Source organism: Mirounga leonina, unplaced genomic scaffold, assembly GCF_011800145.1.
Source record: "Mirounga leonina isolate KUSES-001 unplaced genomic scaffold, KU_Mleo_1.0 Mir_154, whole genome shotgun sequence".
Classification (NCBI taxonomy): Eukaryota; Metazoa; Chordata; class Mammalia; order Carnivora; family Phocidae; genus Mirounga; species Mirounga leonina.
Genome location: NW_023270389.1, coordinates 859,665 through 884,290, shown reverse-complemented (window position 1 = coordinate 884,290; position 24,626 = coordinate 859,665). Strand labels below are relative to the sequence as shown.

Genomic DNA, 24,626 nt, shown 5'->3' with positions numbered 1-24,626 from the left:
GTCTTTCTCACAATGTTGATTCAGGACAGGGTTACCCCATGTGCTCTTCCGTGCAAATGGGCTGCCTGGGATCCAGAGTCCTGTTTCGTTGTTTAACTGACTCAGTCTGTGTCTTTCACGTGAGAGACTCTCCTCAGGTTTCTGGGGACGCCCGGTTGTCTGCCGTGCGGAAGGGTCTGAGGACCGTGTGTGTTTAATTTGCCACCAAGTGTCACATGGTCGCCTGTATCTATCATTTGTTTCGTAATATTAAAAAATGAAAAAAATAGTCCACACCCTAATGAGAAATTAATAACTACAATAACTATCCTTAAAAAAAAAGATACCTTTTCCTCTTTAGCGCTTAAAGAAAAAAATGGTTCTCTGAAAAATTCTCTGTTGAAAAAAATAGCATGACATGCACACGTGGATTTGTGACAGGTGTAAACCACTGTAAAATTGTGAACAGGTTTGGAAACAGCTTTTCTCTGCTCCCACAGCCCTCAATCCCCAGCCCGGGCGGCGGCTCATCGCCTCCCTCCCGGTGGGCCACAGGCCTCCGGCCCCATGACGCGGGGCAGTGGGTGTCTCTGTGCCCCCCCAAAGGGGAGAGCACTCAAGTCTCGCAGGCGAAGAGTGAGTGGCGTCCCCAGGACCTGCTTCTGTCCCCCACACACAGCACCAATAGGTGTGCGAATGACAAAGAAACCCACAAGAACATAAAGGGAATTTGAAGAAAAATAAAACCGTAAATCGGACATCAAGGTGACGACAAGACAACTACCTGTTGCTCACACCCACTCTGAGCTCCAATTTGTTTCTCTCGGGGCCACTCACATGTGGGCCGCTGAGCAGCCAGCGACCCCAGGTTAAGCCTCGGGTTTGCAAGGAGGGGACACTGTGAGGACCCACGTGCACGGCAGGGCCAGGAACGTAGGCAGAAGACAGGCTACAGGTTAAGTCCAGACCCCGTGGTCAGCGTCCGCGTGGGTGACGACGGCTGTCCCCTGCGGCTCTCCGTCGCTTCTCCTCGGGCACCTGCGGACTTTCCAGCAGGCCCGTGTCGGGCCCGCCCGCCGTCGTCTCTCCTGCGGCAGCAGCTGGACGAGTCCTTCTCGGACACCCAGGGTCCCGTGTCCCTTCTGTGTCCAAGAATTTACAGTAGCCTCCTTCATGCCTGTATCAAACAGCTCTGCAGCCGAACTTGAAGACACCTGCATGGACGGCTCGTGACTCCCTGGTTGGCGCCCGCCCCCTCTGTTTCTCAGTAGATGGTTCTCAGACGGACAACACCTGCCCTCGACAGTGACTGAGCGGCCGGCGCTGGGCGGGTTGTCCGTGTGCTACAGCGCCCCCAGCCCCAGATCAGGTTGGTCACCGCCCACAGCCTGGAGCCGCTTGAGGGGGACCTGGGGCTTGAGTCTGGGCAGGCGGAGCCCAAGGCCGCAGGCTCACATCCTCTCCGCCATGCACCCCAACCTCGCCGTCCCCAGACCTGACCCGAGATGCCTTCAGGATGAACCGGTGACCCACATTCGTGTATGCGTTGCGGGCTTGCGGCGTGGGGCCGTCTCTAAGTGTGCCCCTGCATTCAGCCTGTCACTGAGTCCGGCTGCTTTGCGGACTCCGAAGCCCACCCCTCCCAGGAAGGAGTCCCCACCGCCAGCTCGGTGCAGGCCCTGGGGGGGGTCTGCCACCACGGCCCCCCAGGCAGCGCACAGGAGCGGAAGGGACGGGGGCTGGGGGGATGGGACGGGGAGGCCCCTGGCACGGGAGCAGGGCACACTCTGTCTTGGGGATCGAGTGCGCGGCCCCAGCAGGTACCACTCCCGTGTAGCTTGACGGGCCGACGCCGGAGGCAGCCAACCGGGAGAGGGCAGGTGGGGCGGCAGGAAGAGGGCAACAGAACTCGGCGAGGGGATGCCTGTCCTTGCAACGTTCCCCGGGAGTTCTGGGTGCACGTGGCCTTGTGCGGACGGCATGGAGATGCTAATGCACGTATCTCTGCTGGTATTGGCGTCAGGCTGGGGCTGGACAGCCCGCTGCCGACGTGCTCCCTGGAATCTGCTCAGGCAGGCTCAGGCGGGTGAGGAAGGCGGTCACCCGCACCTCCCTCCTGGCCCCTTCCACCTGCTTCCCACCTGGCTACCTCACCTCTGTGCTGTAGAGTCAGTCCCTCGTGTGTGGTTCAGGCGAACCCTGTTAGCGAACATTCTGAGAAAGGACCCACCTCTGCCTGCGCTGCCGCCCCCGGGGCGCCCCGGACCCCTGCCACCCGCGAGCCCAGCCCCGGGCATTCGTGAGGGTGTTCCCTCTGCCTGAACACCCTTCCCCCTGGCCAGCCTGGAAACGGCAGCCTCTGACCAACCTGCCGGTGTTTGGGTCCAGGTCACTGCCCTTTCTCTCCTGATTGAGAGGCACCCTGTGCACCCACTTCTGCAAATGTCTGCATCCTCACCGGCCCTCCCCTGAGCTGAGAGCCTGCGGGCAGGGGCTATGTCCTGTTGGTCTGTATGTCAGCACTGGGCACAGAGCCTGGCACACAGCGGGCTTCGTGTCTGGGCATGAGAGGAGGCAGGGCAAAGACAGGGCGCGGGGGGCCCCGGGCAGAGCAGATGGGCACAGTACCGTTCCAGCGCCGCCCCCCACCCCCCGCCGACAGGGAGCCCAGAGCCCCTTCCAGCTCCGCAGGAGGATGCCAGCGCCCCTGAGAACAGCCCCGAGAGCCCCGTGGCGGCAACCTCCCTCTGCGCCCTGAGCAGGGGCCCCTTCTCTGGGATCCCTCAACCTTCTTAGAGAAAAGTGCTAGATTTGTTGGTGATTTTTTTGGACATTCTCCCCTGTTCAGGGGCCTGTGATTTCAGATGATCACATCCACACACACTCAGGTTGTCGCTGGAAGGGAACATCTAGATTTTACTCCTGCATGATTTCACCTAAAGCTGTTGTACCAGCGCTCGGAGGGCGTCCACAGCGTGGAGCGCCTCTGGGGGTGAGCTGGAGGAGGCGGGGGCCAGGCGGGCAGAGTCGGGCGCCTTCGGTCACTGGCACCTCAGCAAATACCCATGTCCTTCCCGGTCCGGGTTTGCCCACAGCCTCGACCCCCAGGGCGGGCGGTTCCCTCCACTAAGCCCTGTCTCCCCCTCGGCAGGTACCATGACCAGCAGGACGTCACCAGTAACTTCCTGGGCGCCATGTGGCTCATCTCCATCACGTTCCTGTCCATCGGTTACGGGGACATGGTGCCCCACACATACTGTGGGAAGGGCGTCTGTCTACTCACCGGTATCATGGTGAGTACCTGCCCCTGCCCGGCATCCCCTCCCTCCAGGGCTGCGAGGGGCACAGAGGGGCCCGCCCGGCAGCCACCACACGCCCCACATGGGGAGGCAGATGCCTCTCACGGGCTTAGTGCCTTTTCTAACACAGGAATGGGTCCCAATTCCGGAGAGTTAATGGCTCCTTCACGGCACCCCAAAACGGGCTAGGCAAGGCTGGCCTGCTCTGAACCTGCACCCCCACCCAGCCCACCCACCTGCATAAGCTCGCCCCGGTAGGCATCAGAGCTTGCCCTGAATGGTCCCCCTCCAGGCCTGGGACCGTCTGAGAAAGCTTAACTGGAAGTCCGGGCGGGGGGACTGGGCAGGGCCCTGAGCCCGTGGCCGCTGCTAGAGCGGGGACGGAGGGCCTGCCCTGAGCTCCTCACGGGCTGCCGGTGACAGTGGATGGCAGTGAGGAGCCCCAGGCCACCACCCCTCCTGCACCGGCCCCATGACGCGGGGCTGGGCCTCGCTTCCCTGTAGGGCCGGCAGCCCCCCTCTGGGACCCCCAAGGCTCAGAGGAGAGGGCTTGCAGTGAGGCCAGGGGTGGCTGGGGTGGGGTGTGGGGGTGCACAGGCCTTCTGCTCGGCTCTGGGGCCCCCCGTGGACACCACAGCCCTCCCTAGGGGAGCCCCTCTGCAACCCCCACACTTGGGTGAAAATCTTTCCTTTTGGTGCCCCTTGGACTTTTCCCTCTGAACAATTCCTTTCTGCAGCGAAAAGGGCACTAAAGCCTCACCTGGAGTGGGGGCTGCCCCCCACCCCCCAGCCCGGGGGCCTTCTGGCACTGATCTCAGTGACCAGGCAGCTGAGTGCAGGCCCCTCGGAGCAGAGGAGGCTCTAGGGTCAGGGGCCCCAAGCAGGAGAGCCCAGCACTGCCGTCTCCCGCCTGGACACAGCCCTCCCCTCTGCCCCCCGAAGCCCCTTCCCGCCAAAGCCAGCCGGCCTGGAACAGCAGTCAAGCAGAGGCTTATCCCCGGCCCAGGAAACCCTGGGTGAGTGGAAGGCCTTAGAACAAAGGCGTCTGTCTGGCCGGACTCCAGGTGCCACCAGGAACCAGGCAATGATCCTTCCAGAAAGTAGTGAAATGCTGCCTGAAGGCCAAAGCCTTCCGGTCTCGGCACCCCCCACCCCCCGGGCCGGGCTAGGCTCTGTGCCTCAGGACCAGCTCTCAGGCCGGGGGGTGGGTGAGCCCCAGGGGGAGCCGGCTCCCCCCAGTCTCCCGGCCGCAGGAGGCAGGATGCCCGGCCCCACGCCTGCTCCTTGGGGGCGGGGGGGGAGGTCTTTGGCAGGGGGTTTGCTCCTGGCCAGTGCAGCACCTCGGCCAGGGCTGTTCTGGAGTGAGGTAGGTTCAAAGCGGGAGAATGCGAGGATGAGGAGGGCCGTACCCCCTCCCATTATTAAAAACACAGCGCAGGCCCTTCATCTTCTCTCTTCCCAAAACCCTGGTGCGTAAATCCGTACCTCTCCGTGTTCAGGGGCTGTGTGTTCATTGTCAGTGCTCCCACCCAGGTTCAAGTCCGTGGCCTCCCTGGGGGTCGGCCCCAGGGAAGAACTTAGTGGCATTCTTCTAGCAAGTGTGACTTTTCTAGCTGAGTCATTCTTGCCAGGGTTTCACGGTGCGAGCCGCCCTCCCCCTCCCCTGCCTCCCGCCAGCGCCCCTCCCGGTGGTTACAGCCGAGCCCACACTCCAGGTAGGGCTCCCCATGCAGTTGCCATGGATACCTGGGCCCAGCGAGGCCGCCAGAGGGGAGGGAAGGATGTGTGTGTGCGGCTGTAAATAGTCTTAATCATTGTTTTCTCCTGGCAGTCCCAGAAACGGTGTAATTATCAACCATTAGGCAGGGTATGTAATTGTCTGAGCAACTTGACGTTGTTGGCCCAGACCCGGTGCCTTGGAGGGGTTCCGGCCACAGAAGCCGGTCGGTCAAAGTCCGGCATCTTTCCCTAAAGAGTGTCATGACGGTGACAGTCAGAGAAAGCTGTCGACATTCAGTCTCCAGAACTGGACCTGGCCGCACCCTTAGGGCCGGCCGCAGGCATCTGGGGGCGCGTGGGGCCCCCAAGACCACTTAGTAGGAGCCCCGTGTCAGGACAGATCACCTGCACTCGCTCTGCAGACCCTTCCTGAGTTTGGGACAAATAGACGAAAGCTGTAGGACGTCTGCTGGGGACACTGAGCTCCCCCCATGGCCTCAGGAGAGATGCTCTTTGAACGGCAAAGGGAACGTGGGGCCACGTTCTGAGTCGCTCTGGAAGGAGGCTCAGCGGACGTCTGCTTCTGGTCAGGTTTAGAAGGTGAGCTTCTCCCTGAAACACCTTGCTTTCAAACCAGTTGTTCCGTGGAGGTTGTTGCAGAGACAGAATGCTGCGTAAGCCGCCCAGGCTTCCCTCCGAGACTTGGCCCCACCATTGATGCCAGAGAGGCGGGAGGACGGGTGTGGAGGACAAACCTGCAGACGAGTTGGCAGGTTCACCGGCCTGGCCACACCTTCCTCCGCCCACTCCTGCTCCTGCTCGCCACGAACCGGGCGGCAGGTGGCGGGGGACCCTGCCCATGCCGCCCCTCCGGGGAGTAGGAGCTGGTCAGAGGGGACCCAGGAATCTAGCTGCCCTCAGCTGTGACTCGGGACTTGTCACATTTGAAGGCGGAAGTCTGAGTCATGGATTTGCTCCGCGGTGACCCCGTGGAAGTCACACCCGCGGCGGCTTGCCCCCTCCCGTCCCACGCCGTCCTCCCCACAGGCCCCTCTGCCCACGCTGGGATGGCGGGCGCCGGCTGAGGCCTGTGCGCCCTGTCTCCTGGAGCCGTCCCTGGCGGGGATGCGCCCTGCCCCCAGGCGCCCCGCCGTCCCGAGGAACATCCATCAACAGACCCCTTACAGGAGAGCACCGTGGGAGGGAGGGGCTCCCATAACGCACCCTTCATCTCCACCAAAGAGCCAAAATTGACCGTTACCTGCTTTTTTAAAGACTGATTTATTTATTTTAGAGAGAGAGGGAAGTAGAGAATCTCAAGCCAACTCCTCGCTGCGCACGGGGCCTGTCTTGGGGCTCGAGCTCACAGCCCTGAGATCAGGACCTGAGCCGAAATCAAGCTATTCAACCAACTGAGCCAGCCAGGCGCTCCCTGACGGTTACCTCCTGACTCAAGTCTTGCCTCCCTCAACCTCCTGCCTTCCTCACTCAACCCCGTCACCCAGCCTTTCCCTCCTCCCCCGCTCTGCCCTGATTGTTCAGGACTCAGCTGGAGTGTTCCCTGTCTGGTCTCTGCTCCAGCTCACTCTCTCTCTGTACCCCTCCCCTCCCTCCCGTCCCCACTCCACCTCCCTCCCCCCTCCTCCCCCTGCTCCTCCCCCTCCCTCCCCTCCTCTTCCTCCTCTCCCCCTCCTCGCCCCTCCTCTCCCCTCCCCCTCCTCCCCTTCCTCTTCTTCCCCTCCATTCCTCCTCCTCTTCCTCCCTTCTCCTCCTCCCGTCCCCCTCCTCTTCCCTCCTCCTCTCTCTCCGTCTCTCACACACACACTGTACAGAGGACAAGCAGTCCGGACTTCAGCACGGTACCCACCACTTTTCGGAGGTTGCTGATGTCTGACCCCATCTTCACAAGGTTGCTTCTTAATGGAAATGACCAAGTGAGGCTTCATTATTGGTGACTTCCCTAATTACATCCAGATGATGGATTTTCTAAAAGAAAAATAAAGTTGAGAGTATTCACTGCTACCTATTCAAGTCAGACTTAGTGGTTAAGAACCCAGTGCCCTCCAGAGAAATAGCCACAAGGGAGTCTTGGCACCTTTAAGTCGAAAGAAATTGAAAACGTAATCCAGTCCACCTTCCTGTCTCCATGCAGAAATTTATCTTAATCGTATAAAATAGATGGTTCCTTAGTTAAAACACTTTGGCTTCCAATTAGAAGCCCCCTGCAATCAAGCAGCTGGGCTGTGAGCCATGGTGGGGGCCAGGGACCCTCTCCCGGACCCTGGAAGTCCAGGATGGTGCACGACTGATCGTTTGATGGGATCCCCAGAGCAGCGTGATGAGTGGGGGACCCCTCCTCAGCGCCTCTGACCCCTGGCTTGTAGGTGCGATTAAAGTGGAACTCTGCTCTCCTGGCCCCGGGGGAGGCGAGGGAGAACAGAGCCTGGGGAGGCCTCTCCGAGTGAGGCCCCATTTTTTTTTTGAAGATTTTATTTATTTATTTGACAGAGAGAGACAGCGAGAGAGGGAACACAAGCAGGGGGAGTGGGAGAGGGAGAAGCAGGCTTCCTGCGGAGGAGGGAGCCCAATGTGGGGCTCGATCCCAGGACCCCAGGATCATGATGCTTAACCGACTGAGCCACCCAGGCGCCCCCGAGGCCCCATTTTTAACACTATGATATGTCCCTCTGTTTGGGCTTGGAACTCCCCACAAAGGAGAGGGATGGTACTCGGTGTGGTTGAGGGGAATGAAGTTAGGGTTAGGGTTAGGGTTAACACCTCTTCCCTCCAGAACAGCTCCTTATAAGCCATGTGTTACTTTCGGAGGCTTGATTAAATCAACGACAGCTATGGACCAGGCTGTCCAACATCCCGTACAGATCCTTTGAAAATTGGGCACAGTCTTCTGCAAGACGCAGATGCCAAGAAAACACAGCCATTCCCGAACAAGAGAGGAAGATGAGGTCAGAGAAGGAAGGTTCACGGAGAAACGGTCCTTTTCAGTTTGTTGTGCTGGAAGTGGGTTGTTCACCAAATGTACTGGGAAATGGGAGATTATTCTGGAGGGAATGCTGTGAAGAGCTGGGGGAAGGCGTTGCCCCCTCAGCCAAAGCCTGACACCAGCCAGCCCTTGCTGACCGTCCCGCCACACGCACTCCTCCCGGCTGCAGTGCGGATGGTGTACCTTGAAAAACATCTCTCTCTGTTTCTAACCCATTCTGTTCGACTGATGAGCCAAAAACATTGTTGATGGAGCCCTCGAGCCCTGGGACCTCCCAGTGCTAAGCCAGGCTTGTGGCAACTACAGTTACAGTTTGGCATCTAGAGGGTCAGACTGTTCCTCTCTTCCCATGAGGGAGGGCGGGGTGGTCCAGGCCAGTGTGCAGGACAGAGCAGGGCAGGGTGAAGGCAGGGGGAGGGCAGGGTGAAGGCAGGGGCAGGGGCAGGGCGAGGCAGGGGCAGAGCAGGGCGAGGCAGGGGGAGGGCAGGGTGAAGGCAGGGGCAGAGCAGGGCGAGGCGGGGGCAGAGCAGGGGGAGGCAGGGGCAGGGGGAGGCAGGAGAAGGGGGAGGGCAGGGGGAGGCAGGGGAGGCAGGGGAGGCAGGGGCAGGGGGAGGGCAGGGGGAGGCAGGGGAAGGGCGAGGCCGAGGTAGAGCAGGGCGAGGCAGGGGCGAGGCAGGGCAGGACTGACTTCTGCCCCTGCAAAGGGGTGAGCAGGGGTCGGGCCTGGGCGTCCCTGAGCTCGAGGGTGGGCGGGAAAGCCCCCCGTCGGGGACTCAGGATCCGTCGGTTCCGGACAGTCAGGCTAGCGCCCCAAGGGCTCGCAGAGGGGGTTCTGTGGGACCCCTGTGCGCCCGCAGTGAGAACATCGCTGGGGGGAGTACTGAGGGCTGCTGCAGGCTCCCTGAAGCCCTGGCCTGGGGCGGAAGCCTGTGTCCCCACGGTGTCTGCGGGGTCTCGGGACGAATGGAGAAGGGGCTCGGTCCTTGTGCTGAGTCACAGCTGGACCTCTGCCTACAAAGACCCGAGTGCTGAACAAGCCCCATCCCGAGCTCGCACACTCACGCCAACCCCGTTCCCCCAGGGTGCAGTGTGGGGTGTATTGTGGGCTGAAGTCCGGGGTGCAGTGTGGGGTGCCCTGTGGGGTGCCCTGTGGGGTGCATGGCAGGTGCTGTACCACCCCGACTCTCGTATCAGCATGGCCTTCTCTCTTCCCGGCCCCTTGGTCTGGAGCGGGGGGTGGGCTTGGATAAACAAGAGGGAGACGGGGCCTAGTGCCCAGACTGTCCACCCGCACAGCCTTGCCAACGACCGAGTGATTATCTGCTGTTTTAAATCCCCGGAAGCCTCAGCCCCACCCCCCACCCCCGCCCCATTAACACCTGGCTGGTCCTCTGAAGACTCAGTGGTCTCCCCTCTCCCGGAGGGAGGTCAGCCCCGGGCAGGCTCCTCTGTGGGGGCGGCAATCAGGGCCCGACCGGCCAGGGACCACGGGCACCCGTCGTCTCCTGGACCCCCGCAGTGGGCCCGGCGGGGGAGCTGTCCTCTGCCTGCAGCCTGCCTTGTAATCCCGGGCTCTCTCCCCCTTCTGTCCCCCACAGGGTGCGGGCTGCACTGCCCTCGTGGTGGCCGTGGTGGCCCGAAAGCTGGAGCTCACCAAGGCAGAGAAGCACGTCCACAACTTCATGATGGATACGCAGCTCACCAAACGGGTAAACACCACTGTCCACGTCTTAACGGGGGGCTCCAGCCCAGGGTGGAGGCCGGTCACAAGGAGACAGTTGAGTGCTGTAGGTCAGGGCCACACCTCTCAACGGGGGTCGGGGGGCCGGGAGCCCAGACACCTGCGAGCGGTGTCCACACGGGGGGCGCGACGTCCCAGCATTCCCGGCTCCCGTCTTCTACTAAATCACTGCCCTCGGTTCAGATGACCAAAAAATCGTCCTGACAATTGAATGGAGCATTCGGTGCTGTGACCCACCCCCTCCCCTAACGGCACTGAACCGGTCACCCAGCATGAGGCAGCATTTCTGGTTAGGTCAGACAACGTTAGGAAGGGCAGTAGAGTCTTGGGGGGTTGGGGTTTTTTTTTTAAGTTTTATTTATTTTAAGTCATCTCTTCACCAAACATGGGGCTCGAACTCACGACCCCGAGATCCAGAGTCGCACGCTCCTCTGACTGAGCTGGCCGGGCACCCCAGGGAGGCCAGTAGAGTCTTAAAAACAATATTGCATCTAAATCCAATTCTTTTTAAAAAATCATTAAAGACGATCATCACAGCAGAGCCCCCATTTCTAAATGGGTGTTCATCAAAGTGTCATCATCCAGTCCCCCTTGGGGGCTTCCGGGCAGTGCTTCTCGCTCGTGGTCGGGGAGGAGGCGTGCAGGCCAGGGAGATGGGTCAGCTGCTGGAAGCCTGCCACCGCTCAACGGTCAGAGAACAGACAGAAACCGGCCCTTCCAGGACAACAGCCAGACGAGCAGGCAGAACCGTTCCTTAACGCCGCTTTTACGGAGAATTCTCTAGATCTGCAGGCCGAACAGAGGTCAGCAAGAGGATTTCTTGCAAGACTCCTTTCTGAGACAAGCCTCAGACCCTGTGCTGGGGCCAGGGCCGCTGTGGCCCATCTTCCTGGTTCAGGACTCAGGGGGCCGGGGGCCCGCAAGCAACCAGGTGCTGGTTTGGGGTTTTGAACGCGAGAGAAGATACTCTGTGATAACGCTGCAGCCCGGGAAAACAGCGTTAGCAACAGACTCGGAGGCAGGGAGGAGAAGGGAGGCGGGGAGGCCAGCGCCAGTGCCCAGGCCCCTGCGCTTCTCAGCAGCATTATTATGGGGTTTGATTGTCTGGCCTTTGTGTCCCTGTGTTGGAGTCTCTACAGAGGCTCCCCAGATGTGCAAAGGTGCGGGTCCCGCAAACATCCTCCCCGGCTGGCAGGCAGGCCTCGCCGTCCGATGCACAACAGAGAGCGTCATGCAGCATCGCGATGGTGGAACGGGGGGCTGTGCCCGCGGCTTTCTGAGTGGCATCCACCTGGAGGCCTGTGGCCCAGCGGCTCCCTTCAGCCCCGGCGGACGCACACGAGTGCAGCTCCGCACTGAGCACATTACCAGCGTGACTGGTGCCACCGTGCACAGACCCACCAGCACCCGGCCTCCTGGTGCAGGGGTGACCAGGGTGATGCAGGGGTGAGGGCGGGCGGCCCTGCCTCCAGGACCTTCCGGCAGCTGCTTCCCTAGAGCAGAGGCCTGAACAGTCTGCATAGTCTGCTGTGCTTCGTGAAATCCCCAATACACTTTGTACTGCGTGCTATTCCCGCGCTTTCTCCATTTTCTGCCCCGTAAATCAGACAGTGGAGGAAAATAAAGCCAAGCAGAGGGGCGCCTGGGTGGCTCAGTCGGTTAAGCGACTGCCTTCGGCTCAGGTCATGATCCTGGAGTCCCAGGATCGAGTCCCGCATCGGGCTCCCTGCTCAGCAGGGAGTCTGCTTCTGCTCGTCCCTCTGACCCTCCCCCCTCCCAGGCTCTCTCTCTCTCTTTCTCTCAAATAAATAAATAAAGGGGTGCCTGGGGGCGCCTGGGTGGCTCAGTTGGTTAAGTGACTGCCTTCAGCTCAGGTCATGATCCTGGAGTCCCGGGATCGAGTCCCGCATCAGGCTCCCTGCTTGTCAGGGAGTCTGCTTCTCCCTCTGACCCTCCTCCCTCTCATGTGCTTTCTCTCTCTCTCATTCTCTCTCTCTCAAATAAATAAATAAAATCTTAAAAAAAAAAAAAAAAAAAAAAGCCAAGCAGAGCCAGCCCCCCCACCTGACGGGAAAATGAGCAGTTTGTCTGCAGTCCGACTGTGGAAGGAGCGGACACTGTGGTCGCTGCTTCCCGTCCTCTAAAATAATTCTATAAATCCTCAAGGCCACTTACTTTTTGGAAAAGTAGGACCAAAAATCAAATCAACAAATATCTGTGGCTCATCCATGAGCGCCAGGTACCTTTTAAACTGAATACATCTCACTTTTCTGAGAACACCTAAATCTGTATAAATGTCTCTTTAATGTCTCGTATCTTCTCCCAGAGGAGCAAACATTGCAGAGGGAGGATTCTCAAAGCTGGCGGGCCTGGCGGGCCTGGGGCTTCCAGAGTTCTTCTCCAAAACCTCGGGTGGAAGGAAGGTGCCAGAGAGCCTCAGCTCCCCTTGCCGGGCTGTGAGGGAGCCCAGCCCTTCTCCCTGGGGCGCCGGGGCCCCATCCCCGTCCCCTCCACGCCTGGAGCCCAGGGAGGGTGAGCGTGGTCTCTCCCGGGACGTCAGTGAAGCACCAGAGAAAGACCCAACCTCGGAGAGCCGACCGCGGCATAATCAGAAACCTCTCAGGAGAGGACCGTCGTGCATTCCACAGATAAAAGCAATCTATTATGACAAATGCAGTCAAACTTAATTCTCCAAACACCTAAGCAGAGAGAGAGAGAAGAATTGTAATTTATTGGTCCTAAAAATACGCAGAGCGTTCTAGTTTATGGGTCCTGCCGGGCTTGCTTCAGCAGTTCTGGCCCCCGCGTCGTCGCCCGTGAGAGTCACTCGGGTTTTGTGTATTTACCGTGTGGGCGGGAGGGGGTGGGGCCGGCTGGTGGCGCGGGGGGAGGAGCTCAGTTCCTGGCCCCCCTGAACCCATGGTCTTCCTGTCGGCTCTGGCAGCAATGACCCCTGCACTTAGTGCAGTCGGGCCTTCCCAGCGACCTCACGGGGTCAGGGCCATTGCTCTTCCAGAGCTGCCATTTCTGGCTACCGTCTGGGCTGGTAGATAATATGTATGTAAACGCCACACAGAGAGACTAGAAAAAAGACACTAGCTGCCCGTCTTTCCCCGACGCAATGCTGCATGTCCCCATCTCCGCATTTTACGGAACTAACCACACCCATCGTCAGGTCGCCCGCTGGACGTCACGCTCTGCTCTGGGGACACCAAGACGGGCACCAGGCAGCTCCCGCCCTCAGAGGGCACCTCCTCTTCTAACCAGCAGGCAGGCTGCCCACAGGCACGCGGCTGACGTTTGCCAGGTCGACTCTCCACGCCGGACCTCAGGCAGCACCAGCCGCGTGCCACTGGCTGAGGACTGTGTGTCCTTACCCTTGCCGCGAGGGGTTCTTGCCCCACATACTTATCTAAGTACATTTCCCCTGAGGCCAATGAATGAGACCAAAACCAAACCCCTGTCTTCCCTACGCTTGTTCCTTCTCCTGGCTTCCCTGGTCTCCAGGCCTGGGAACTTACGGCATCTGGGACTCTTCTCTGCCCTGGACCCCGAGGCCTGAGCTGTTCCCCAGCCACTTCGACCTCGCCAAGGCCGTTCCCACATGCCGGCTTCCCCAGGCCCTCTGCTCACCACACTTAAAGCTGTCACAAGTGCTCGCCACCTCCCCCTCCCTGAGCCTCCCTGTCCCTAGTCTTCCTGCTCTTTGCTTCCCTGCGGGTCCCCTGAGGCTCTAAGACTTAGCTATGAACATATCACCACCCTGCTCAAAACCCTTAGTAACCCCCTGGACTTACTAGTCAGTGCTAAAGAATCTGTAAAAGTTTTACCATAATCCTGCTGAAAAAACTTTTTCTTCCAGCAGGCTAATTCAAGGATTTACTCATCACAGGTCTTAATCTCTTAAAAACTTGTCAAGTAATAGATGGATCAGTTGTCAAATACTAACCCTCCCCCAGAAAGGGCCTCTAAATTATCTGGGTCACAGAGCTCTGTCCCAGAGAGGTTGGGGACATGTTTCCTTTAATAAGAATCCTACAACCACTGAGCTTCTGAGCGGGAAGGAGGCCTAGGGACGAGACTCTCAGGTCCAGAGATGGGCGATCGAGGCGCCCAGCCACCGGCAGCTAGCTGGATGATAGCCAGGGCAACAGCACGTTCTCAGGCCCGCACGCAGCCTCCAGCCACAACCCTGTGGGTTTTCCAGAGCAGTCAGTTCCTGGGAACTTGGCCCGGTGGTTAGGGTCCCAGGCCTGCGGGTGAGAAAAGCCAGTCTGCCAGCACACCAGCGGAGTATCACGTCCACGGCAGCGTCCAGCTGAGCGCCATCCATCACCATGTTGGCGGGGCCAGGAGCTCCAAACTCCAACGTCCAACCACAGAAACCCTCCCCTCCTCACTCCCTGCCCCGAGCTCCTGCCAGCCACAGGGCGGAGGCCCGTTCCAAGCCTTGGGGCCGGCTTCCCGGTGCGAGCAGAGAAGCCTGAGAAGGGGCACGGGACAGGCCTGGACCAGCTGGAGAGAGGGTGGGAGCGGAGAGAGGAAAGGAAGCCAGCGGGAAGTCTGTGGGTGTCAGGGCGAGGCCGCAGGGCAAGGCCCTCCTCCCCAGTCCTGTCCCTAACGGACTCCTTCAGTCAAGTGTCTAAAGAAGGGCTGACCTGCAGGTTCTCGGACGTGATGCTCACCAGCGCTCGGTTCAGCTGAATCCGACCCAGGGGCTCCTTGAACGGACTTCTGTCACACCCACTTGCCAGGCGTGTTCTGCATCCTCTCCCGTCCCCTCTCCAGCCTCGCCCCGGGGAGCTTTCTGGAAGCTACAGGGCATGCCAGTGATTTCTTCCCTGGGGGATCACGGGGGGGGGGGGTCCCTGAGGGTTCTGGAGGCGCCCGTCCAAGGCTGTCCCCCTGCAGCAGGGAGGGTGGCCAGGGCAAGCCGCAGGCATGGGCGATGGGGTCAAGAACCAAGGAACAGACAAGCGTGTTCTGTGACGTTTTCTCTGGTGGGGGCAGGAGGAAGCTCACATCCAGGGGGAGGGCACCGTGGAGCTGCCATGAGTTGAAGAGCCGGTGGCCGGGCTCTGTGCCCGGCGGGTCCCTGTGCAAACACTGGCGTGTGCGGCCTCTTCCCCCGAAGCTCCGGGTCCCCGACGCTTATTACTGACATGAGGCCGCGTACGGTCTGGTGAGACTGAGAGCCCTTCAGCGCGGGGTGCTCCTGGCCTGTTCATCACGGTATTCTCACAACGGGGTCTGCGTGGTAGGTGCTCCTTGCTTTTGAAGGAATGAGAACATCACCTGAGTCTCACGGAGGTTCAGCAGCAGAAGAGGGGGTTCCAGCCCCTTGTGAGGCTTCTCTGGGGGCTGATGAAGCAGCGGGCACAGCCTGGCACACAGAGAGTGCTCAGGGTCAGCTGCCGTGACTACTCCTCACGCCACCTCCCTGCGCGGGGCCCGGGCAGGCCTGGAGGTCACTGAGCCCACGCTCTGGCCCCCATCAGAGGCGACGCACACACGTTTTGGGTCGAGAGCGTGTGGACCCGGCAAGGAAACAGCTTGTGTGCTTACATGTTTGGGGAACAGAAGAGCCAGCTTTCCGCGTGCAGGCAGGACCCATCTGACGGTGGCCAGCCTCGCTCAGCCCGGAGTGGCCCCTGATCCTCCAGCTTTTGGCCCTGGTACCCCTGCCCACCAAGACAGCTCAGAGGGTACCCGAGCCCCCCTCCGGAGCTCAGCGGATCCCAGGAGGGGCACATGACCTCAGCCGCTCCCTCCCCAGTGACGTTCAAAGCCGTCAGCCGCATGACGTAGCTGGAGGCCCTGCTTGTGGCATTTCCTGTCAGCGTCAGAGGGCACGGTGCCCTTAAAAGCCTGCTTCTCCTTCTCTTGCAGTGACTGATCTACTTAGCTTTGTGCCAGGCTGTTCGCTGTCAATTAATTTCAGAGTCAGCACCGAGGCTGGTATCGCTTTCCCAAATACACAGGGGCCTCCTGTTGCAGCCCATAAGGATGCTGCGGTGCCCGCGTCCGCTGCCCGGGCCGGCCGTGACTTCCCAGCCTCGCACGTGGGCCGAAGTGAGCCGTGGGGTCCGGGCTCCCCACTCCGTTACGCGGCTGAGTGAGGGCCCTGATGAGTAAAAAAAAAATGCTAATGTTTTTCCAAGTCCTCGGTCCTAGGAAACAGGAAATGGTGTTGTTTGTGTAGAGATGAGGTCTAGTCGGGTCGTTCTTCAGACCACATGGAAACCTCCCGCTCTTCTTGGACGGGGCTGCTGTGTGGACTTTGCCGTCGGCTAGCCATGTGACTCTGTGCTCGCGCCCCATCTCTGACACCGTGTCCTCTTATTTTAAATTGGGGCTCGGGCTGATAATAACTAAGACCTGTGTGTGTAGAGTTTATGGAACACTTCAATCCATGTTGGCTCAGTTTACCATGCATAGCTTCCTGGTGTTGCTCTGTGTCTCGGTTTCTTCCTCTGTAAAATGGGGACATCCTAGTCCCTGCCTAGTGGGTTTGTGGGGAGGAGTAACTGAGATGTGCATGAGGTGCTCAGACCCACGCCTCCTTGGGCCTCCCGACCACCTGAGGGTAAGGATTTATGTCTCCCACCCAATAGATAATGAAGCATTTATTCCTAAACTGCTCACTAACTGGAAGAATAGGGTTGAGCCTGCAGGCTTCCCCATTTCAGCTGCTCGCTCCTCACCGACACCAAGACACATGTCGAAGGCCATCTGCCCCGGCGTTCCGCGGCTCGCCAGCCTTCCAGGGAGGACTCGTGTGGAGCGGGGGCTCTGCTGGTCGTCCTAACTGCCGAGGGAGGGTTTTTCTCCCGTTTTTCTGCGAGGCCTTCCTTGGAAGCTAAGCACCCAGGAAAACTGAAGAATTCACCCATCCAGAGAAGCCGGCAGTGGTATGCACTCTGCAGAGAGAGCCGGGGCGGTGGGGGGGCATCCTGAGCGCCCCCTCCCTCGTCCAGGAGGCTCCTGTCCACTCTGGGGCCCGACAGACCCCGCCTCCACTGCTCACCTGGACACTCACCATCTCCAGCGTCCAATCACCACCACCTGCTTCCTTTCAGGCCAGGAAGCACCAGAAGTGGGCAATTAAGTCATCGAAAACCATTTTCACCATGGATTTTTACTGAACAAAAGAGCAGTGTTTATGTCACTTAGACATTTCTGAGAAGATTTAGCTGTTCTTTTAAAAACATCACTTCAGCGCCAATGAAAAATATAATCCAGCCTTGGTAATAAATTTTTAAAACATACACACACAAAAGTTATCAGCCTGCAAAACTGCTTCCCAGGCCTTCCCACACGCCTCAGTCTTTTAACAATGTCCCATCTGCGACGTCAGTCTGAAAAAGCTGGTTTCGTTAAAATCTTTTCTGGCTGGTGACTCGGTTTCTTCCCGGCTGTCCGACGGACGTCCAGGCCCCGGGCCCGTGGGCCTGAGCCAATTTGCATGTTTCACAGAAAGGGGAACAGGTCATCAAAAAGCTGTTTAGCTGGTGCTTAATAAGAAAGGTTTCCTCTCGCTCTTGTGCCTAATTGCCGAAGATGTCTGTGTTTGGATGAAAACTTTGTCCCCTGCCATCTGGATGCCATCAATGCATCCGGCTCAGTGGACGGCCGGTGGTGCCAGTGGTCTCCATGCGGGTGGATGCCCATGGCACGTGCTGGAGCGCCCGGTGGCCGCGCCCGTGGAGCTGCCAGGCTTGGCGAGGTCGCGCCGTTGGCCTCACACCTAGGTATCTTCACTGATTTTCAGACACTGCTTTGAAATGGTGTCAGCTTTAAGCCAATTACATTTACGTGTAAAATTACAGTGTAAATGTTTTTGGCCATTTGAAAAAGGACATTTGGGCTGGCGGAGGCCTCGCTCCGTTTGTGGGAAAGACATTTCCTCTAAGCGGCCTTTTAAAATCTCCAGCTGATAGGAAATCTGTTCAGTCTCCAAATCCAGGAAAGGTGCCCTGTGCAGTAAGAGGAAGTCTCAGGTGGAGCGTGGAGCTCTGCTCGTCCACAGGGCACCCCGGCCCCCCGGTCTGGGGGATGCGGTCCAGGGGCAGTCTGAAATAATTAAGAAAGAAACAGCTCCAGCCTGTTCGCTGTGTCCAAGACGGGAGTCCTAGGGGATGAATTGTAATCCTCCTTTCTAAGAGTTCACGAATCAGTGAAGAAACAACACATCTCGGCAGAACCGTGTCCTTATAAGGTAGACTGTATCAGCCCACACGAAAAACAGAGTGTGTGAAACTAGGAAAACGAACCTGGTAGCCACTTGCCTTATTTGTCTTTCCCCAGATCAAGAATGCTGCCGCCAACGTCCTCCGGGAAACGTGGCTGATCTACAAACACACGAAGCTGCTGAAGAAGATCGACCACGCCAAAGTCAGGAAGCACCAGCGGAAGTTCCTCCAGGCCATCCACCAGTGAGTACGCAGGGTGCCCGCCGGCCTGAGCCTCTGTCGGTACCTTCCTGACCCGGAAACACGGAAGAAAGCCGTGCGGGGCACCCGACAAGCACCGGGGGCCATGAGCCGGGCCCAGATTGGTTTGTTTCTCCATTTATGGCACCTGCAGCCAGTGGGCCCAGACAGGTCGCTAAGGCGGGGAGAAGGGTAAGAGCCTGCGGGACACCCCAGCCCCCCTGACACACACAGCCCCCACATGGCACTTGGGAGCAGAGCCGACTGTGGTCAGCGCTCTCCAGAAGAGAGGCACTTGAAAGTAGGGTGGAGAAGTAGGGAGGAAGGAGATCTGGGGAGGAGGGCATTCAAGCGGCACCGAAGCAGGGAGAAGGCCTGACAGCAGCGCATGAGGAGGTAGAAGTCACAGCGTGGAAATGAGATTTGCTTTCCTGGGGACCTAGGCAGCCTGTGATCGAGGCCCTGTGATCGAGGCCCCGTGATCGAGGTCTCCGTGATCGAGGCTCCCGTGATCAAGGCCCCTGTGATTGAGGTCTCCATGATCGAGGTCTCCGTGATCGAGGTCTCCGTGATCGAGGCCCCATGACCGAGGCCCCGTGATCAAGGTCTCCGTGATCAAGGTTCTGTGATCAAGGCCCCGTGATCGAGGCCCCCCTGATCGAGGCCCCCTGATAGAGGTCCCATGATCGAGGTCCCCATGCTGGGTTCCAGAGTCAGGCACATTGAGCAGATGTGGAATCTGCACTTGGGGCTAAGTTGTCGTGGGCACTTGGGGAGTCTGGCTCTCACGACTCTTTCCCACAGACTGAGGAGCGTCAAGATGGAGCAGAGGAAGCTGAGCGACCAAGCCAACACCCTGGTGGACCTTTCCAAGGTGAGTGGCGGAACCTGGAGCATTCTTAGGCCCTGGCCCTTGGCCCTCCCCCGCGGCTGCGAGGACCCGGCCACGTCCCAGCTATGCGGTGTGGGGCCAGGAGAGCAAGGACAGCCCCTCCTTGGGGAGAGGAGTCCAGGGTCGAGTTCCTGACGGGAGTTCTACTGCTGGAAATCCTGGTCAGCGCGGCCGCGGGTCCATCCGTGTCCGTGGCTCAGCAGCCTCCTCATCTTGAGGCTGTGTGGCGACGCCCCCAGAATGAGCTCGGGCTTGCACGGGGGGCAGCCTGGCGGGCCCACCCGGGGACGCGGGGGCCACGCTGCCCGGCACACGGTAACGCCTGGCAGTTCATTTTCTCGCCTCCTCTAATCCTTACAGACCAGCTTTTCTGACCCCAATGGTGGTGGGGGGTGCGTTTCTTTACTTCTCAAGAGGCAGGTCCCCGTGGTGAGCATGAAGGTGGCAAAAAAGAGAACCCTCCCTGGGAGCCCGGCATTGACGCCACGCTGCCACTCTGCACTTCTAACTCAGACTGCCATAAATACCGTGAAGAAACTCGCCTCTCCTCTTGCAAGCCGTAGCAGCCAAGAATGGAAGGCCACCCTGCCGGCCGAGCTGGGTCGCTCCCCCCCGCCCCGCAACCCCTCCCCTCACGGCCCCTCCATAAAGATTGTACATCAGCCTGGGGCCCGGCTAGCAGAACATTCCAGCAGATGTCAATTATCATAATGGAACCCATTCCGTGGGTGAGCAGAGAAACTCCCTCAGGCAAATTAGCACCCTTTGAAAAGAGGTGCAATCAGAGAAATTGCCAGTTGTCAGGCCACGTGCAGGCGCCTTGTTCAATGAAGGGATCAAGCCCCAGCAAGGACCTCCCCAGCCGGGGAGGGGGTGCTGGGGGCAGAGACGCGCAGGTGCAGGGAGGCCCCCGGGCCTGTGTGCCTGGGCCAGGCCCTGCAGTGGAGCCGGGCCTCAGAGCCTGGACGTGGGGGGACGGATGGGGAGACTGGGCTGTGGGAGGGAAGCCCCCGGGGTCTCGGGTACAGAGTTAACATGCTTGGGTATCAGGAAGCACTAGAATTAGGTTTACAAATGGAGGCCTTTCTTAGAATGACAGAAGGAAGCCTCATTCCAGAGCCTCAGAGCACCTGGCCAGACTCGAGGAAGGGGCCACAGAGAACAGAGGACGGGCCATGGGCAGCCCTCACGCCCCGGCGGGGCGGGAGGGACATGCCTCACCCTCTCCTCTCTCTCCTGGGCAAGACCTTGCTTCAGGTCTGTCCCCTGCTGTCCCCTCCCCACTGTGGCTTCTGTCTCCCGGGCAGACCCTGGCGCCCCTGTCCAGAGAGCGCTCTGACCACAGGTGAGGACGCATTGGCCTTCTGGTGATCTTAGCTCCGAACTCTCAGAGATGAGGTGACTGGCCAGTCGGGTCACGAGTCTGCACTCAGACCAGCCAGCTGTGGCCAGGAAGAGGGTGGTGCCGGGCAGACCTGGCCGGGGACTCACCCAGCGCCATGCGGGAATACCCGGCCTAATGCCATGCCCCCAGACTTTCTCCTACAAGCAGCGGGCTCTCCTGCCTCCCTCTCAGCTGGCAGGACTCACTGTCGCTGATGTTCTCCCGGGAACATCAGGCCAACGGACTTTCCAGCCTGTCTTGGTTCAGTACCACCCACAGCGCCTCACAGAGATGCGGCCCCGTGAAGAACAGGCCGGCTCAGTGAATCGTGTGGGGACTGAAACCCTGTCAGTAATCTGCAGCGAGCCACCTGGAAGGAGAGGTGTGCAGGGAAGGGTGAAGGGGGCCTCTGCAGGGCTGCCATGGGGACAGGGGCGAGCCCAGGAGAGGGGGGCTCTGCTTCCACCCACTCTTTCCCTCCCGGAGACTCACCCAGGGCCCCGGCTGCATCTCAGTGTATTTGGGTCCATATGCCCCCTCCCCCCACCCTGCACCTTGTCCCCAACCACGGAGCAGGGGACACGGCTGTGTTCTGTCTGTCCTGCATCCTCCAGGCTCGCCACCTTCCCACCCCTGCTCTTTGGTCCTCGATAGATCAAGAAAATGGCACACAGCCTCCAAATATTATTTGCTAGATGGAACAGCGATCTTACAGGGTGGCATTGCTGGAGGACTTGGGTCTTTATTTGCTAGCTTCGGTGTCTTTCATTGGAACGTAAACATAATTCCTAGCATCCGAGGCTCAAGGAACCAATAAGACAGTGTCTGTGGAAGAGCTTTGTAAACTATATGGAGGTTTTGCAAATGGTAGTCCTCATTATGAATACAGATGAGGAAGCCAAGATCCAAAGGCACAAAGTGGCCGCCCTGAGGTCGGGCAGCTGGTCAGCGGCCGCTTGGGGGGCCGAGACCCAGGGGCCCGGGCCCCAGCCAGGCAAATGAGTGAGTGGTCCGGACGTCCGGCAACAGTGTGCCTCTCGATGGAGGTTCTGGATTGTTAACGAGTGAAGGCAGCCCTTTCACTTCCGAAGTCTGGTCTCCCCCCCTGTCCGCCGGGGGCATCCTGCGCTCCCAGGCTGAGCTGCCTTCCTCCTACTTCTGGATGGCCCCTTCCCCACCCCCTCTCCGGCCCTCTTACTTTGCCACCTTCCTTTACTCTGCTTTCCCCTCTCACCTCCATCCCTACTCCGGGCCGCGGCTCCAGGGGTTTCTGCGTCTGCTGAAGTAACTTGGCGTTTCAGGCCAATAGGATCAGGATGTTACCGGCAGAGGACCAGAGCCCCAAGGGCCACGTTACCTGGGAGGGGGCGGGGGGTACAGAGCAGCGGCCACTGTGGCCGCCACAGGGACTGGGAGCCATGGGCTGAGGGCTCGCACGGGGGTCCCTCGTTGCTTTACAGAGAAGCAGAGCTGTCACACAGATGAGCGCTCTCTGGGCCAACCCGGAAGCCAAACTCATCAGAAAGTGGCCCGATGAGGGAGAGGTGGGACCTGGGACGGGACTGGGAGTGCAGCTGCGGGAGGTGGGCGTGGAGCTCAGGTGGCTTGGGCGGGATTTGAGGGGTGTGTGTGGACTCGGTGGGGCTCTGTGCTGGGGCGTGGGGGGCGCCCAGGTGTGTGGCCAGGCAGCCGGAGGGAATGGCGCCCGGGCCTGAGGCCCCCCTTCAGCTCTGCTCCGATCCAGTTTTATGACTTAACTCTCAGAAGGCAAGTTTATTGGCTTCCTTCTAAGTTTCATTTGTGTTTCAGCTCCCTGGGGGCTCCCCCGTTTGCCCCCTGCCCTCACGGCCTCCTGCAGGGTTACTCCCAGGCAGCCCTGGGCTGGGCCCTCGGGCTCTTCCTTCCTTCCCTTCAGCCACACGGGTCTTGTCGGTAAACACTGAGGGCCTTTCTAGGTACCTGGGAACAATTCGTGGTGTGAAACCTCTCTCCCCATCAGTGGGTTTCCTACCTTGGGCCCAGGATGGGCGGGACCCATGCCCGCCTCACTCATCCGTTTGTTCCACCGACATCTTTCAGGGACAGGCCCCTGCCCCCCACCCCCCTAGGTGTGAGTATGTATGTTTGTGTGTCTGTTAGTTGAGCATGTCCTACAGGCCGGTGCTGTTTTAGGCCCTTGAGACACATCAGTAAAACAGCAGGCGAAGGTCCAGGCCCTGAAGGAGGGTCCCTCCCGGTGGGTGACGGCGCCCATCCCCAGGGGCAGCAGAATTTGCTAGTGCAAAAGAAGATGGGAGGAGGGGCGCCTGGGTGGCTCAGTCGTTGGGCGTCTGCCTTCGGCTCAGGTCATGATCCCGGGGTCCTGGAATCAGGCCCCGCATCGGGCTCCCTGCTTGGCAGGAAGCCTGCTTCTCCCTCTCCCGCTCCCCCTGCTTGTGTTCCCTCTCTCGCTGTGTCTCTCTCTGTCAAATAAATAAATAAAATCTTAAAAAAAAAAAAGAAGGTGGGAGGAAAAGGGGACAGTTGAGCAGGTTAGCAGGATCGGGAGTGGGGGTGGGGTGCAGTATGAAGCAGGGCACGGGAGATGGGGCAGGTCGCTGGGACTCGGGGAGACAGCAGTGAGGCGGGAGGTTTGCTGGGGGGCCCATTCGGGAGTGAAGGAGGCAGGACAGGGTGCGGGGGGCTTCTGAACCGTGACAGATGGACAGAGGCCTCAGCCGGCCCGCGGGAGCTCTGGGGAAGGACTAGCCCTGCAGGGATGTCCCAGATGGGGCAGCAGACCTCCCCGGGGACCAGGCAGTGGGGAGGGGCTGTGACCGCACGCAGTGGCTGCGTGTGGATGCGGAGCCGGCTGGCGGCGAGTCCCTGCGTCCGGCTGCTGCGCTGGACACAGCTGACCGGCAACAGCGTGGTGACCACGTGCGGTTATCACTCCTATTTTATAAGGCAGCCAGGGTTCAGACTCGGCAGGTCCCCGTGCCATCCACAGCCCAGCACGGTGCCTTCTTGCGCAGCCTCTGAGCCCGGAGGTCGGGTCAGCAAGGACATGAGGACCCGCCGGGCCTCGCCCGTCTGCTTCCCCGTGACACGGGATTCCTGGCGGGGGTTGCCGCCAGCCCCCCAGCCCCTGCGCCTCCAGGTCCTCTCCTGGGTGGGCCAGACCCGGTGCGCGGGTGTGGACCTCGCTCTCGTTGTGACTTGGGAGCACTTCACTTTCCCGTCGCAGGTCCCCCTGCGATGACCTGTAGGGTCCCGTGTCTCTCCGTACAGATGCAGAACATCATGTACGACCTGATCACAGAGCTCAACGATCGGAGCGAAGACCTGGAGAAGCAGATCGGCAGCCTGGAGTCCAAGCTGGAGCACCTGGCTGCAGGCTTCAGTTCCCTGCCCCTCCTCATCGCCGACGCCCTGCACCAGCAGCAGCAGCTCCTGTCGGCCATCGCCGAGGCCCGGGCCGGCCCCGCGGGCGCCACCCACACGCCCCCAGCCTCCGACAGCCCCCTCGGGGTCAGCTCCACCTCCTTCCCGACCCCATACACAAGTTCAAGCAGTTGCTAGATAAGCCCCCCACTCCAGAAGCATTGCCCATAGGTCTTAAGATGCAAATCAACTCTCTCCTGGTCACTTTGCCATCAAGGACCCATCGGACCAGGGACCGTAAAGAGGAGAGACCGAGCTAATCACCCAACTCGTGTTCATTCAGCGTGCTTGGTTCAACATGCCTTGGAACCAGAAATCTAATCTCTGTTTAGGTGCCTCTACTTGGGAGCAGGAAGAGGAGGTGAGAGGACGCGGGCCCCTGGCATCAGGGCTGGTGCAGAACAGAAATCACGCTCCATCTCAGGTCTCACGTGGGGGGCGGGGGGGCAGGTGCACGAGGCAGCCAAGAGAGAAGGAGCCCAGAAGAGGGTTCCAGGGGGGTGGCTTCCGGCTCGGGGGGTCCCTCCCTACTGGGGCCTCAGGAAGCCTCCGGGCGACAAAAGGCAGGAAGGGCAGCCACAACTTGCCGAAACAGACGTTCTTTCCTCCCGAACCTTAACCGGTCATAAAACCCATTTAGACTAAAAAAAAAGACAAATAAAAAGCCAGATTTTCCTGTGTGTCTGCAAGTGCGTGCACACACACACCCCCACGTCCAACACAGGTCTGTCCTTGTTTGAGTTTGACCCGAAGAAA

General features: G+C 59.7%; 1 protein-coding gene across 1 annotated transcript in view; it reads left to right on the top strand.

Annotated features, from left to right (window-relative positions):
- The window catches only part of KCNN3 (potassium calcium-activated channel subfamily N member 3), a 129,932-nt gene extending 105,632 nt beyond the window's left edge, over positions 1-24,300 (top strand). Inside the window, exons 4-8 of the mRNA XM_035009696.1 lie at positions 3,131-3,272; positions 9,597-9,707; positions 18,047-18,174; positions 18,976-19,045; positions 23,718-24,300. Coding sequence (XP_034865587.1) covers positions 3,131-3,272; positions 9,597-9,707; positions 18,047-18,174; positions 18,976-19,045; positions 23,718-24,008 — 742 coding nt within the window. The 3' untranslated portion in view covers positions 24,009-24,300. The remainder of the gene's footprint in view (positions 1-3,130; positions 3,273-9,596; positions 9,708-18,046; positions 18,175-18,975; positions 19,046-23,717) is intronic.
- The last annotated feature ends 326 nt before the right edge of the window (positions 24,301-24,626 follow it).